Raw genomic sequence first — 17,643 nt, 5'->3', positions numbered from 1 at the left:
CTCATGATGTGCAAAGTCAAGGCATCACTTGTTGGCGGAAATGTATCAAGATTGGCTTTCAGTTTTCAAAACAGGCCACAGAAAACTGCATGAATTGATTTGCTGGTTGATTTTGAGTGTGCATACAAACTGCCAATGAGATACTTGGTACTTCATCCTCACCAAAGTTGTGGAGAAGTTGAGGGCTGGAACTATTTCCAGGCTCTCTTTTTTTCCTATACTGAACTGACAGTGAGACCATTAAATGCTAACAGACCATTTAGTATCTCACTTGACATTTTGATATCTTTAACTTTTTCATGTATCCACATTTCTTGTCTCAGTTGGTATGCAAACATAAGAATTAACACCAGCACAGCTGTGTCTCTGCAGAGAATGATGCACCTCTGATAGCCTTGGTTGTTGCATCAGCTGAATGTAGAAGTACAGTATGCGAGTAACAGCTTCTTTATACTTAATATGAAGCCTGCAGTTGAGGAACATCAATCACAGCTACAGATGACACCTTTTCAGGATCCTCAAACCCTCCACTAATACCAATTTCCTGACCATAATTGGAACTACAATATCTTCTCTAACTCATTTGAGGAAATGGGTCAGATTGGCTTTGTTTTCATCCATTTCATTTAAGCTAAATATCCCTGTCTGGCTTCACACACTTGGTTCAGATTCTTTCAAGCTTGGCATCCAGGGTTGCCAACAGAGGACTGTCAGAATCCAGGAGATTTCTATTTTTTGTAAATAATCATCTACATATTATTTATTATATATGTCACAGTCACAGCCCCTTCGACCTGGCCTGTAGGGCCTGTGGTGTCCATATGGTGTTCTCCCTGTATGTATGCTTCTTCCACAGAGCCTATGGGTGTCGGCCAATGAGCCTGATGATTAGGTGCATTTGGAGCACCTGGCCAGTACTCCCTGGAGCCCTACATAAGACTGGGTGGCAAGCCAGTCTCTCTCTCCCTGTCCAGACGACAGCACCTCTTTTGTTTGCTTTCCCTTATGTTTGAGTTTGCACACTCTACAACACCCCACACTACACCTACCACACATCCATGCATTGCTGACACTACTGATTACTGAACTGCACATCTGTTATGTGCCTGCACATATGCACACCTCACTATACAGCATGATGACTATATTTGTTCGCTAATGATTATTTGTCCTCTGGTTTAGTGTCCACCCTGACTGGCTGGCTCTGATCTGCTCTGCTGCTGTTTCTATGCATGGCTATTGGCTAGACATTCAACCTGCAACTCAACTGATGATTGGCTTGGTTTCTCCGCCCTGTGTCAGCTGCTCTCCATCTGTGATTAGGGCCTAGGCTAGAGTGTTTGTCAGCTCCCATGAGTCCCCCAGCACCCCAACAGCGAACACCCAACATGTGGTTCCTTAGTTAAGTTTTCCTGTATTTGTTAAGTTCTGATGGGTTGGTCGTAAGTATTATTTGGTTGTTGATCATAGTGTAGCTCTTTACTTTGTTTTGGTAGTTTATTGGGAGCTGTGGTGGGTCGACGGCCACATAGTGGCTGGCCCACCCAGCTCCCCTCTTGTTAGTGGCCAGCCTGTCCTTTTCTTTTGTTTGTTTAGGATTTTTGTTAGGTCTTACAGTAGTTTGTTACACTTGTGTTTCTTTGCAACATATTCCACTATTTGTGACTGAATCTGACACTGGGGCAGTCATCTCGCATGGTACCACTTTAGACCACAGCTGATTTTTTTTTTTCTTTTCTTTAAAATGTGATAAAGCCACAAAAGTATTTCATAAATATCAGGCTACATTTCACTTAAACGCCAGAGCTTAACTCTGCATGTAAATAAGACTTTTTTTAATTAATGTGAGAGATCGGGACATAATTCTGTTGGTCCTCCCAGCCATGTAGCTACAATGCTTGTTTATTTTTAATCAAGCCACAGTTTGTCAGCCCTTTGTAGTCAAATGCGGTAAAATCTGGACTCCATTACCTAGTGTTGCAAACCACACTATTTATCCCGTTCATGTAGTGCCAGCCACGTATGTTATAATGATTTAATCTATTATTTATTTATTGCGTTGGTCTGTAACAATAAAAGCACTTGAATTATGCACCAGCTTTTATGTAAAATAAAGATTCAATGCTTTTTGAGACCAGACTTTGTCCATTTATTATGTTATAGCCCTTGGTATTTGAGCCATATTTAAAGTGTCGTAACAGCCCAAACTCTTGAAAGTATTACTTAAACATTTTGTTAATAAATTATTTTTACATTTAAAACCACTACCATGTGTCCTCAATTTGTCATGGCCCCACAGGCTGGGCTGTGACACATACACATTTAATGATATATTTAATAATTCAGTATAATTCAGTTAATTGAGAAACTTTATAAACTTTAAAGTTTCTAAATGTTTTTTAATAGTGTGATGATACTTGCCTATTGTAGCACTTTGAGATTGTCACGAATGTGAAGTGCATTATAAATATAAATGTTATAAAGTGAGAGGCAAAACAAGAAAAACTTGTGGCTGAAACTGCTATAGTTTTGATAATCTGAAACTAAGAAATCCATATGACAAAAAGGGTATGAATTTTAATGACATTACTTGGGCTAAAATGAAGGAAAAAAACTGTTTGTTTTAAAGTGCTTTCAAGTGTAAATGCAGGTGCAGACTCAGTAAAAGTACAAATGTTCAAACAGATGGTTTTAAACAATAACCTGGAATAGAACTCAGTTGTGTCAAAATGAACCCTGATCATCAGGGGGTGATCTAGTAGATTCAGTCATTCTATCAGGGGTAGAGGTGTTTGCAGTGGATTTTCATCTTTTGACCTGTCATCTCTCCTTTCAACTTTAAATATAACCTCCAAAATTCTATTAGTGTGAAAGGCCTGGTGGTGCAAGAGTAAAGCAGATGCCTCACAACCTGAAGGTTGAGGGTTTGAATCTTGGTCAGGGAATGTCTTCATTTTTCTTGTTTTTAAGGCGATGAGGGCGGAGAGAGCCCAGCTCCCTCTTCACGCACTCTTTTAGCCCCGGTGGAAGAGGGAGGAGTTTGCACCTGCCACACCTCCAGGGGGAGGAGCTTTAGAAATGTACATATTAAGTTAAATTATTTTTATTCAACATTTTCTTAAATCAAAGTAATTTTGTGGTTCAATTTTTTTTGGTTTTTTTTATGGGATATTTGAGTTTATTGTAGTGCACTTTTTGGTTGGTTTATTGACCTTTGATGTTATTTTGAGTTTTTTCAGTTTTGTTTGGGGTTTGAACTTCGAACCTTTGACTTATAAACCTTGGTTTTAACCATTGAGCCATTCTGGCATGGATGTTACAATGGCGGAGGTAATATTTAACCCAACTTTTAGAATTTAGATGGACAGTGAAAATATCCAGTGGGGAATTGATCTCTTCATTCTTGGTTTGTTAAACCTGTATTCATCTCTTGAGCCACACTGGCATGGATGGTACAATGGCGGAGGTAATACTTAACCCAACTTTTAGAATTTAGATGGACAGCGAAAATATCCAGTGGGGAATTGAACTCCTCACCCTTGGTTTGTTAAACCTGTGATTATCTCTTGAGCCACACTGGCATGGATGATACAATGGTGAAGGTAATAGTTAACCCAACTTTTAGAATTTAGATGGACAGCGAAAATATCCAGTGGGGAATTGCACTCCTCACCTTTGGTGTGTTAAACCTGTGTTCATCTTTTGAGCCACATTGACATGAAAAACTACTTCAGAGAACGTAATACTCAACCCACGGTGGGTTCTTCAGGCTTCAGTATTATGTTGATCATGGCCAGTAATAATGTCAGTATCATGTCCAGTATCATGTCAGTAATAATGGTCAGTATCATGGCCAGTATCATTTAAGTTATTATATCAGGGGTAGAGGTGTTTGCAGTGGATTTTCATTTTCTGACCTGTCACCTCTCATTTCAACTTTAAATATACGCTACAAGATTGCTTTGGTGTAAAAGGCCTGGTGGTGCATGAGTGAAGTAGATGTTTCACTACTTGAAGGTTGAGGGTTTGACTCTTGATCAGGGTATGTCTTCATTTTCTGTGATTTTAAGGCGACAGGGGCAGAGAGAGCCCAGCTCTCCCTCCTCACACCCTCTTTTAAGCCCGGTCGGTGGAAGAGGGAGAAGCTTTAGAAATGTACATATTAAGTTAAATTGTTTATTCAACATTGTCTTTATTGGGGCTTATTATATTATTATGTTAGTATTTTACCCAGCAGTTTTGCGGTATTTTTCGGTTTATATGTGACAGTCATTGATTTTTCCCATTACCATTTTATTTGATAATTGTTTTGTTGTGACATTTGAGTTTCATTGTAGTGAACTTTCAGTTTGATTTACCAGCTATCTTAATTGTTTGGTGGGCAGAGATATTTCAGTTTTATTTGAGGTTTGAACCTGGAACCTTTGATTTGTAAACCTTGGATTTAACCTTTGAGCCACGCTGGCATGCATTGCCCAATGGCGAACGTAATATTTAACCCAACTATTAGAATTTAGATGGACAGCAAAAATATCCTGTGGAAGATTTGAACTCCCTGCTTCAGTGAAAAAGTGAAAGATGATATTCATCCAGAGATCTTAAAGTTGTGTGTTTGTCAGCCTCTGTGATTATCCAACCCAAAACTTAACAGATATATATTTTCCTGTGTTCTGGTGAATTTTGTGCATGTTTGATACTTTTATCAGGCTTGCTTTACTAGCATGGTTACAATTTCAGCCTTACAATGCCAAATGTAGGAGTACAGATGTGATGACTGAAGCAAAGTAAGACATCCTTAAAAATGACTTCTCATCTCTAAGTCATTACTTAAGTGAATATCTGTTGCATGCATTGCCCCCACCCCTAAAGCAGGGGGTCTGGGGGTCCTCCCCCAGAACATTTTTTAACATAGATGTAATTTCCTGTGTTCTGGTGAATTTGGGGAGTTTGATACCAAATCCAGGAGAAATCCAGGAGATTTGCCAATCCATGAGATTCCCAGGAGATGGAGTCAAAATCCAGGAGACTCCTGGGAAATCCAGGAGGATTGACAGGCCTGTTGGCATCTGCACTGTAGAGCCCTGAGGAAGTTTTTGGTTTTCTCTTAGAGAGGCTGTATTCTCTTGGAGAGGCTTTATTCTTTGTGACCAGTTGGTTCCCAACAAATGCAGTGATCATTTTCAGAGACACTGGGCTGTATTTGATTGTCTTAAGTACCAGCTCTTAAGCCTTAACCTAAAGGCCTGTCCATACTGTCTCCGACCACCAAACATTTCGTCAGAGAGTTCCGACTTTCCGACGTGCAGCTTTCCGAACTCTAATTCGAGGTAATGCTTGTAGTTGAACCAGACCTTTCAGACGAAAGGTTCGGTGGTCAGAGACAATAAGGACAGACCTTTAAGTTAAGGCATAAGAACTGGTACTTGAAATAATAATATTCATCATTACTCTTGCCAGCATCAACTGATATTAGCTTTGCTACCTGCATTTTCATTACATTACCACATTAGTAGTAGATTTACATATGCAACTTTGCTCAACATTATTGCAGCAAATTTAAAATAACTTGTCAGTACTGATTTGTGAGATTACAACCAGGCTAGAATACATGACAAGGGTTTAAACATTAATACTGGATAGGTTGTCTGCTTTTACCCAGAGGTGTCATCTTACCGGTAGGTCAAGTCAATATCAGATTTGGCTCCCTGAGAACCAGGTGTGAATGCCCACACAGAATCAGCCATATCCTCCATCCCACCCCCCCAAAAGATATTCATCAACACTTTAGCCAGCATCAACTAATATTAGCTTTGCTACCTGTATTTTCATTACATTACCACATTAGCAGTACAATTACATTTGCAAATCTGCTCAACATTATAGCAGCAAAATCCGATTTTACCACTTTTAAGTATATAGTCAGTGATAAAATGACCTAAACATTATTTTCAGAGATGCCAACCAGGCTAGAACCCATCACAAGGGGTTAAAGATTAGTTCTGAATAGGTTGGCAACTTCTACCCCGAGATAGCTGCATATGTCTCAATATCAGCTTCGGCCCCCCGACTACATACTATGTACCGATTTGTGTGATTTTAGGGCAAAAGCAGTGTCCAATAATGTGTTTTGCAAGAATCGGCCTCTGACGTGACGTGTGACGGACAGACAGCCGGTGGAGGTTTTGATAGTAACTGCGACCTAATGGTCGCAATCAAAAGTGCCCCAACCCCCCCTCAAAAAAACATCCGTAGCCCTTATCAAGACAAATATTTGACAAATAGTCATTATATATTTTTAAATGTGCTGGCTGCCATCAATCAGTTTTTGTTCAATTTTTCACCTGATGCAGAGATGTCAAGTGCCCTCCCACCTCGTTGTCTCCACCAGCCGAAGGCTTGGGGGAGAGTATGTTTTCCCCTCCGTCCGTCCGTGTGTCCGTCCGTCCGTGTGTCCGTCCGTCCGTGCGTCCGTCCGTGCGTCCTCGCAGTTTGTGTGCAGCTAATCACAGTCACCGTTGGCCCGGTCGCTGCCAAAGTGAGCACACACATTCCCTGGATGCCAATCTAGAACCTCTGCCCTAAATTTTTCAAATGGGCTTTTTCTAGCGCCACCTAGTGGCCGATGTTTGCAAGACACATTTCTGTGCACTACTCTTACAGATTTTGGCCAAAAATCCTACAAATCGGTAGGCAGTATCTCGACAGTCATGTGATCGACACGGATCTGTCCGATTTTGCATATTCCATCCTGATTGGCTAAGATTGGCTTCGAAAGTTTGTAGGATTGAGCCGTTTTGAACAAAATGCCTCAAATCCCAAACGCAAAGTGCAATTATCATGAAATCGCGCACATACGTTCCCACTAAGCCGAGGAAGAAATGCCACTTAATTTTTTTTAAATCAGCCTCATGGTGGCGCTATAACAGGCCGATTTGTGGTTTTACCTATAACTCCACCGATCAGTTTCAAACTTTGTAAGCGCACTCCCTAGAGGCTAAGGATAAACCTTTGCCCTGCATTTTTCACATCAGCCTTTTATAGCGCCACCTTTGGGCCGACTTATGTAAAACACATTTTTGGATATTACTCCTTGAGATTTTATGCAAAAATCATGCAAATCGGTACACAGTATCTCTATAGTCATGTGATCAAGTCCGATCCGTCTGATATTTCATATTCCATCCTGATTGGCTAATATTAGCTTCCAAAGTTTGCAGGATTGCTCCGTTTTTGAACAAAATGCTTCAAATCATCAACGCAGCTTGCGATTACTGTGAAATTTGCCACAGAAATTCCCACTAGGTCAAGGAACAAATGCTACCTTTTTTCACATTGGCCTGTTATAGCGCCACCAGCAGGTAGACTTTAGCAAAACACATTTTTGGAACACAATGCTTCAAATCATGCATGCAGCATCCGATTTCCATGAAAGATCTATGGTGAAGAACATATGCCACCCTTTTTACATTGGCCTATTATACAGTAGCACTACCAGGACACACGGCCTGGTGGAGACCTGTGCTCGGAAGAGCACTGCTTCTAGTTATCTTTGCAGCTGCAAACCACTTTATTTGAGACAGACGGCAAGCCTTCAAAGCATTCAAATAAAATAAAAAAAATGCAAAAGCAGCAGATCTACAAGCTCAAAATGTGTCACTTCGCACCACATTTCGAGCTTGTGTATCTGTTACTTTTAATGCTTTTGTGTGACACTGTTATATGATCAAGTAGGAAGTTAATGTATTTACGAAAAAGAGATAAGAATTGTCTGCCTTCATGTCAATATACAATACTAGCCCTTACCCGTTCAAAGATATGAGCTCCGAAATTATGTGCTGTGTGTGGGTTATGGGATGTGCACTGTGCACACAGTATATGAGGGATGGAAAGTAACTTTAACTGGTGCTTGCATGATAATATGTAGGAGCATCAATATAAGAAATACCCGTTTCGTTTAATGGCTACAGAGATACTGTGTACCGATCTGCATGATCTTTGGACAAAATCTGTAACAGCCAGACAACCAAAGCTCCTAAAGGAATGTTTTCCCTGTCCATCTACATTCTAAAACGTGGGTTAAGTATTACGTTTTGACTGTTTCTTCCATGCTGTTGTGGCTCAAGAGATAAATTAGTGGTTCATGGCTCAATGGTTAGAGGTTCAAAACTTGTGATAAACCTTTTCACTGTCCAATTCTATAAACTGGATTAAGTATTAGGTTATCAATTCCATCTTGCAGGTCAGTGTGGCTTAAGAGATAAATGTGTGGTTTGGACACCAAAGGTTAGGGGTTCAAAGCTCCTAAATAACATTTTCACTGTCCATCCAAATGCTAAAAGGTGGGTTAAGTATTACATTTCAGTTGAATTTTCCAAGTTGTTGTGGCTCAATAGATAAATCAAGGGTTTATATAGGCCTACGGTATGAAAGGTCTGAGGTTCAATACTCATGATGAACATTTCCACTGTCCATCTAAATTCTGATAAGTCAGAGAAATATTACGTTTCAATCATTTCTTCCAAATTGTTGTGGTTCAAGAGATAAATCATGGGTTCATATATGAAAAGTCTGGGGTTTGAAACTCAAGATGGACATTTTCACTATCCATCCAAATTCCAAAGGTGGATTAAATATGACGTATTAATTGTTTCCTCTAAGTTGTTGTGGCTTAAGAGATTAATTGAGGGTTCATATATAAGAGGTCTGGGGTTTGAAACTCAAGATGAACATTTTCACTGTCCACCCAAATTCCAAAAGGTGGATTAAGTATGAGGTTTCAATTGTTTCCTCTAAGTTGTTGTGGCTCAAGAGATAAATCGAGGGTTCATATGAAAGATCTGGAGTTCAAAACACAAGATGAACATTTTCACTGTCCATTTGAATTCTAAAAGGTGGGTTAAGTATTACATTCCCGAATTATATCTCCATGCCAGCATGGCTCAAAAGATAAATCAAAGGTTTAAGTACCAAAGGTTGTAGGTTCAAAGCTCAATCAAAACTAAAGATCAACTCAAAAACATACAACTCAAACAATGACAAAAATCGCAAAAGCCTCAATAAAATAACCTGGACAAAGTCAAGCTTGCAATGGGATAAAATACACAATAAAACAAATGCCTCAAAAGAATCAAATAGAGATGGGAAAAAAATAATCAATTCTTTGAATATGTAAATGTATTAAACCCCTCCCCCCTGAAGGTGGGCTCCACCCTCTCCTACCGGAGCAAAAAGAGGTTGGGCTGCCTCAAATGCTCCTCCCCCTCCTACTAGCTAAAAGAAGGCGTGACGAGGGAGGCGGGCTGCTTCCATGCTCTTTGCCTTAAAAATACCAAATTAAAGACTTTCCAGTAGACAGATACAAACCCACGACCTTCAGGTTGTGAGTCCTCTGCTTTACCACCACACCACCAGGCTTTTCACATTAATTGTTGGTCAGAGGTTATATTTAAAGTGAAAAGGAAAGCCAACAGGTCAATAGATGAAAATCCACAGCAAACACCTCTACCCCTGACAGAATGACTGAATCTACTAGATACACCCTCTTATGACCAGGGTTCATTATGACAACTGCAATTTAGGTTCTTTAAAACCATCTTATTAGAACACCCAGATTTACACTTTTATTGATAGCACAATTAGTTTAAAAAACTAGAAACTTAGTTTCAGGTGATCAATTCAAAACTATAGCAGTTTCAATGTTTTTGATAAATCAAGTGCATTTTCGTTTTTCACTTTTGACTGTTGAAATACTGCAACTAGTTTCTCATTGTGGTATTATAACCCCAGTTTCATTGATTTGCTAAATTTAGTTAAATTCGAGAAAACTTCTGAACTGCATTGTTTTGAGCTGTTCTAATAACAAATTACATATTGAAAACGACCACTTCCATTTTATGTATTTATTGTACAAACACCAATCATTTAAATAAAATAACCAATAGCTGTACTGCAAACAATTTAGCCTCACAAGGAAGTACAACATATATTTTTTCTAACTGCAACAATCATTTTTCAGAGTATGACATTTTTCATGTGGCATGTACTGTAGTTAAACAGAGACATTACGGTACTTCATCTGAACACTGTAAAAGCATTCAAGACAGTACTTGCAGAGAAAGAAACAAGTAACTGAGGATTTAAATACCCACAGGGTTAACCAGACACAGGTGAACACAACTGACAATCAATACAGGGATTGGCTAAGAGAAAAAAGCCTAAAAAGTGGAGGGTTTTAAAGCACCTGCCCCCTGCTCTCAAAATTTAAAATATAAAATGAGTGGACAGTTATTACCCTAACCCTTATTACATTAAGAGCTAGGCCTGAATGACCAGAACTGGGAACAGTCTGTAACTCTTGAGTGTTCAAATGGAACCAAACAGGTTCATTTGTACATTTGTCTCAGAGTTAGGTCCTTGCAAATAAAATGTTTGAGAACAACTAGTACTTGGCTCTCACATGAAATGCTGTCTGTCTGTTTGTGTGTGCATCCCGGTGAGTCCGTCTCTGTGCGGTACCAGAAGCTCTGTTGTTTCAACACGTGGTGACGGCCTCTTCTCGCCGTTTGGGCATGTTACTTGTACTAGTAGACTGTGTGCCATAGTCATGAATCATAAACCAGTGTCATATACTGTATATTCTGAAGACAACCTGGATGACTTTCAGAAAATGGGTATTATGTACATAATGTTATAATGGTGTGTAAAACTGAAAATCTATAATGAGCCACTGACAAGGCCAAGTCCCCGTTTTACCAGCTCAGTATGGAAGTTTACCAGCTCAGTAATGAAGACATCCACACAAGCACACCAGGTACTACCAGCTCAAAGAGGGGTTCATTTATTTGCAGAGGATCACATAACAGGTATTATTTAACATTTGGTCATAATAAAGTCAGAAAACAGGAAAAGGGAGAGTGAACAAGAAGGGGATTAGGACTCAAGTCCAACAAAAAAAAAAGGCCTGCAGAGAAGAAACAGTCCATAGATTAAATTACTTCCCCTAATACCTTTATATCTCCACTAAGACAGGTGTGTCTTGTCATGCCGATGACTTCATTCACACAAGACACTGGGAGCACAGAGAAACCAACATTGTTTAGACCCATTATGAAGTGAATGTGCTCCTTCCAATTCTGCTCACGCCATAATCCCTTTCCAAGCATGCAACCCTTTTTTTAGAAAATTGTTTTTCCCTTTGTAAAAATTCTGCTCGCACCAAAATCCCTTTCACCAGGCATCTTCATGCAACCCTTTTTGAAAATCATATGCCCTTTCTAAAGACAAAAACAAAACAATACATTGTCGCTGTCGGGCACAAACCTTGTAGCTTCATATTATTTGTTTTTTTAAAGAATTCCCTATTTTATACTTTGTACAAGTCACTAGGGAAGCAACAACTGTCAATAAATTCTGACTACCGACATGCACAGAATAGGGGTTGAAAGTGATTCAGTCCGTCTGTGGGTTTTATACATTTTTGATGAGATATACAGTATTAACAAGAGCATGACTAAATAACTATACTGGATCATTTCCTGAAAAGTAACTGTACACAAAAGGTTTCTACCGGACAGCGACAACAGAATTACAGACACAGGTTTGTTTGAAACAGCATGCTATGACAATCCGTGCGTCCCGAGTTTGTTTCCTGTCAGCTACTGATATTCACAAACACTGCAACAGGAAACCAACTCCCATGGACCCACTAAAGAATGTTTATGCCGTCACATTTTGGAAAAATGTCAACTGAACCAAAGACGGAGGGCCACACAGAAACTGAGTTCTGAGTTCAAATACAGCATGGTGTGTGAGGTAGGGCATTCACGAATAGTGATTTTTAGTATTCGAATTATTCAACCTCAAAGTATTCGAATAGTCGAATATTCGACAGGACTGGCCAAACTGTCAAATATTAAGTAAGCAAGAGGCGAACATTGTGAAAATAGCCGATCTACATGCTCATGTAGATCGGCTATTTTCACAATATTTATCTGCGGAACCGAGTCACATTAAATGTAATAGCTACAACTCCAAGTGCTTGTCAGGGTGGGGGTGCCCAGTTCAAATATGTTTATTTTGTGGGTCACGGCCTAAAAAGGTTTTAGAAGCCCTGGTATAGAGCATTAACAAATTCATCCACCAGGGGCATTGACAACTCATTCGTATGACTTCCTATCTAGCAAAACTTTATAAACTATATATTTTTTAAAGAAAATAAATAAATAAAAAGTATTATATTCGTCTTCGGTGAACAACGTCGAATAGTGACTTTGATATTCGAATAGTTGGTGAATGCCCTAGTGTGAGGTGGCAATTAAAGCACTTATCTGGAACTGTATTTCATACAATTATCTCAACAGGGACGGCCGTTTAATTTCCTTTCAGTGACTTCAGTTTGCGGAGTGGGTGAGTTGCAGCCCCCCCCTCCGAACCAAGGAAGCCAGTTCGCGGCTGGTTCGCAAGAACGAACCAAGTTTCCAAGAAAGTTGCCATCCCATAGGCGGGAGAAAGAACCCAAACCGGTTCTTTGCCGGTGGAAAAGGCCCCAAAATTATTTTGTGGATAGTAGGAAAAAGTTAATCTGCTGACTGGATGAAAATTGTCTCATGACCTGAAATTGTGAGTGGAGACAGACATACCCCCGTCATTGAAAACTATTAGTATAGCAATTACTGTATGTCGGAACATAGAAACTTTACCTTTTAACAAAACCTCTGTTTTACATAATATATTACCTACACCACACGCCTACCTACTTTGTTGTCATCTGCAAGCTCACGACAACGCATTGTGATGTGACCTTGAAGTATTGCAGTCTTTGAAAAGATTATAAAATGACGCCCAAAATGAAGGACACCAGGTTGAAGGTGGTTAATGTTCACCCTCTGTTCACTCTCACAGGGTGAACACATGAAAGTCTCTCGCTTCTCACTAAAGACAGTCTACTACAGTGGTTCTCAACCCGTGGGTCGGGACCAAGTGATCATTTTGGGGGGTCCCCGGATGATTTGCTTTATGTGTACATAGAGGGTGTCTACACATTTCTATTGTGTCAATTTAAGGACTTTTAAGAACATTTTAATGCCTGTAAAATGGTTAAACATCGGCCAAATTGTCCAAATATTAGAAGCAAAATTTGTGAAAATAGCTTGTCTACAATCAGCTATTTGCACCATTTTTATCTGTGGAACCGAGTCAAACCAAAAGTAATTCCTCAACTCCTATAATTCCAAGTGCTTGCCAGAGTGGGGGGTCCCCAGTTCAGTCACTTATGATTATGTTGGGGGGGTCACGGCCTGGGAAAAGGTTGAGAACCACCACTAGCCTACTGGACGGAACTAGGTGCGCTGAATACAGCAATGGTTTAAAACAGCTGCTTGCTAAAATATCTACCGTTATAATACCGTATCTATGGGTTGATTAAAAACATGCATCTTTCCCTTTTCTAGTGGATATTACAGATCTTAAATACTAGCAGCTTGGAAGGGGCTGACCTACAACTCAGTAGAACATGTTCTTCAGCACACCCTGGTGGCTGAAACAATTTGTTGCGTTGAACACATTTTTGAACACAATTTCTTTTTTAAACCCCACCTGTGTCAAATATCATCCCTTCTCTCACCGTTGTTCCTGTCTACAAAGAAAGACCTTGGAAATAATCTTACAAATACAAATCAAAAATCATTTTTTCAACCTGAGACAGAACAACAGAGTCCTCATCTACAAATAAACTAAGCAGAATAAAAAGTGGACTTAAGAGAGAACAACTTGCTACAACACTAGTCTAGTAGGTTCAATAATACTCCAGTGCACAAATCAACAGCGGAACAGCTGACATTAAAGCTGCAATCCATAACTTCTTGTGTGTGAATAAAATGTCTACCTGCTCTTCTATTAGGGACCACTACTGTTTGGCAAAAAAATAGATTTGAATGGAAAATAACATTTCTAACAAATGTTAAAAAAAAAAGAGAGAGAGAAAAGAAAATCATGGTATTTAAACATGTGTTTTCATTGTGATAGCGATAAATACAAACTAAAAGTATAGCTACTATGTTAGTTCCATTGATTTTAGTTGACTAAAACTATTTTGTATTTTGTTGGTAAAAAATATTTTGGCAGGCCTTAGTCTAGCTTTTATTTGTCAATACATTTGACAGTCTTAGTCATCATAGCTTAGTTTTTATTTTGCTTTTGTCAGTGAAAAAAGGTAGTGGACGTCTGGACGAACATTTTTTGTCATAGTTTTTAGTCGATGAAATTAAGAACCGCCGTGGTACATGACATGAAAGCTATGGGTTGCAGCTTTAATAAAGAATACAAAATGAACAACTAAAATACCTTATGTATGTGTACTCTTCTCATTCTAATCACAAATACTTCCACATGTATTTACACAAATAAATTAGCCCATTTCTAAGAAAATGGTAAATTCTAGTAGCAAAAAGATTATTTAGGGGCAGGTAGTCATGGTTTAACGACTTAAGCCCTATTCAAAGTCTTAAAAAAAAGAATGTATAGGCTCACAACGCCTCAAAATTTGTTGAGAGCTTTTGTAGACCTGCTATTTGGCCGATCTACAAGCTCACACAACGCAACGTGTTGTGAACTCGTAGAGCCGTTAGATTTGTGAATATTAAGATAGGGACGCCGGTGTCAAAGTGGTTAACTGAAGTGGAATCTCGTCTTTCCGAAACATTACAGTGTAATTACACAGTAAAGGTAACCTGAAAAATGTGAAAAGAAATGTGAACTCCAAAAATGGGGAATTAAATGAACCAATACTTCATTTCACTTGATGTGTTGAAATAAAGAGCTCCCGTTTAGGCCCAGACACACCCAAGCTGAATCGTTAGGACATTCACAGATTTCACACAAGCAGCGACAAATGCTACACAACAGCAAATGTGGTGAGCTACATTGCTGCCGAGTTGCTCAAGGCCACACTGCTTCCATTTACGGAATGGAGAAAGAATTATGGGTTCAGAGATGGGGAGTTGACTTTGAATTGTAGAACAAAACACTGACGCTTCACCGGGTCATTGAAGAGATGACAAAAGTTGAGTCCAGCTCAAGCTTTTTTTCCTTTCTGTAGTGTCAGGCATCACTTTGTAATTTCATGCCGCTGTCTTCCATTGAAAATATTGGTAAGACTGTATATAAAGGTCGGGTCTATAATGCATTACGAGTGCATTTTTGCTGCTTTGTCGCAGCTAGTGTAAAGTCTGAACACAGCATAACTGCGACTACGGGACTGATCACAATGCTCTGCGTTGGGTGACGTTTCAAGTTGCTTTTGGTGTGTTGGGGCCTTAATATGGATTTTAAAAAATCTATATACATCCACATGTATACACTATTTAAACCATATTTTAGGAGAGCATGACTACAGTATGATGTAAAAGCTTAACTACGTAAATTAACCCGGACAACTGAAGCCAACATTTGAACAGGAGACGACTGCTACATGATTAACACTGCTACAGGTCTCCTGGTAGAAGACTGGGTTGAGTCTATCCGAGTCATGGAAGGATATGACAGCCAGAGAGCACAATAGATCACAAATATCATAATATGAAAACATATTGAAGAATACCCATATTGCAAGATGCTGCAATTTCTATGGAATAAGAAATGTCCAAAAGTATTGTTCAGATGCTCATCAAAAGAAAAAAGAAATAATAATTACTGTGGGTCAAAACCTAATAGGTATATTGCGGGACAGATAGCGGAAATGATAAAGTTACACCATTGCTCACCTTCTGAGGATTTAACTGAACATATGGCAGGGTAATATATAGATATTATATCGATACTGTGATATGATAGACTAGATATGGCAAATTGGCATTATGGCGAATATTATATTTTAAAACAATATGGCGTGTTATATTTGACCCATTTTATACTTTTACACGCATTTATACTAACATGGTCAAAAATAGCGTTGCGATGCACTAACAGTAACAACATTATCACAATATTGATGGCAAGGTATTTTGGGCAAAGATAGTTGGTATTATTTGGGCCCAGCCCCATGTGAAGTCTCACCATCATCATTGGCTTGTGGTGGACATTTCTGTTGCCAGGGGAAAAAAAATCGTGGACAATAATATTACCAGAAACACATAAAGAGCAAGCCCCTGAATGTCAATAACAGGTCTGTAACTCTGAAAGTTACAAGGGGGTCCTTGCAAATAAAACATTTGAGAACCACTAGTTAGGGCTGTCACAATTATTACATAATCGTCTAATCGTGATTATTTGACATTATCGCAATTATTTTGTCATAATCGTCATAATCGTGAATGTTGAAAAATGTCCGAAATAGTGGAAATATATACAAGCTCGCGATGCGACGCGTTGTGAGCTTGTAGATAGGCTATTTCCACTATCAAAGTTATTTTTTAAGTAGTAAGTTGTCAAATATGTCAGTAATTTCTTTGTATATTTAGGTTATGTGTCATATCTACCATGTGCAACTTCAAAGCCTAAAAGCCAAACAGAAATGTAATTATCAACGACAAAAAACAATTAAATCGTTTATCGCCAATTATTTGAGTGACAATTAATCGTCATGTAAAATGTCATATCGTGACAGCCCTACCACTAGTACTAGACTAAAATAAGTGTCATACATATTCTGAAGAAAACCCGGAGACTTAACATTCAGTAAATGGGTGTTATGATCAAAATAAGAACATTATAATGGTGTGTAAAAAAGATCTACAATTTGCCACAGACAAGACCAAGTCTTTGCCACGGACACATTTGTCCGTGTACGAACCCTGGTGTAAATGAAAACTGTCCTTTTTGCAAGAGTAATAACCAATAGGAAGCTCCAACACTCGGCCGGGCAACCAATAGTGTAACTTCATCAGCCACAGAAACTGGCTTTTAGAGCAGTGGTTCTCAACCTGGGGTCGGAACCCCAGGGGGGGTCCCCACGTGATTTTGGGAGGGTCCCCAGATGACCGTGAAGTGACAATCGAAGGACTTTAAACGTGAAAAGGTTGAGAACCACTGTTTCAGAGGGTTGGCCCTGGTGTTGTGGTCCAAACAAAATCATTTTTAGTTCACTGAGGAGAGAGTAGAGAAATCTTCATCCACATGAGCCACACGTCAGAACTCAACCACAGTACTTTTCTGTAGTGATGCAATATGATATAGTTTGTCAATACTGCGTGTAGCCCTACAACAGTATAAATAATAATGTTGTACTGTAGTGTATGCTGGCTGAGACCTTGTGTGTGTGTGTGTGTGTGTGTGTGTGTGTGTGTGTGTGTGTGTGTGTGTGTGTGTGTGTGTGTGTGTGTGTTGTGCTGTTGGGTTTTCAATTCAACGACAGCAGGTTATAGACAGTGTGTGTGTGTGTGTGTGTGTGTGTGTGTGTGTGTGTGTGTGTGTGTGTGTGTGTGTGTGTGTGTGTGTGTGTGTGTGTGTAATGGATGAATCAATATGCGTCAGCATGGCCACTCTAACCCCATAGGTCTTCGGTTCGTCCAAATTTATAGACGAGCGTGCTGCAGAGAGAGAGAGAGAGAGAGAGATACAGTGTAATTGACACACAGTGTTAGGAGGAAAGACTCCTACGTGACTTTATTGATCAAAGTCAAGTGTTTCAGTATGTGGTTTTGTTTTGAC

The 17,643-nt window shown here is 39.3% G+C and overlaps 1 protein-coding gene across 2 annotated transcripts in view; it reads right to left on the bottom strand.

Annotated features, from left to right (window-relative positions):
- The window catches only part of LOC308308251 (transmembrane protein 50B), a 36,121-nt gene that overhangs the window by 3,753 nt on the left and 14,725 nt on the right, over nt 1–17,643 (bottom strand). Inside the window, exon 7 of one of the 2 annotated variants that reach the window (XR_013963264.1) lies at nt 17,004–17,522. Coding sequence is in view for 1 of the 2 variants with exons in the window: in XM_080753629.1 (XP_080609755.1) it covers nt 17,477–17,522 (46 nt within the window). In the remaining variant the exon portion in view is untranslated. Of the gene's footprint in view, nt 1–10,039; nt 17,523–17,643 lie in introns of those variants that run through there. The other variant, XM_080753629.1, reaches the window with a different exon arrangement.

Source organism: Nannobrachium achirus (assembly GCF_963921795.1).
Source record: "Nannobrachium achirus genome assembly, chromosome: 22".
Lineage (NCBI taxonomy): Eukaryota > Metazoa > Chordata > Actinopteri > Myctophiformes > Myctophidae > Nannobrachium > Nannobrachium achirus.
The sequence above is the reverse complement of the archived record's forward strand: the minus strand, read 5'-3'. Positions and strand labels throughout refer to the sequence as shown.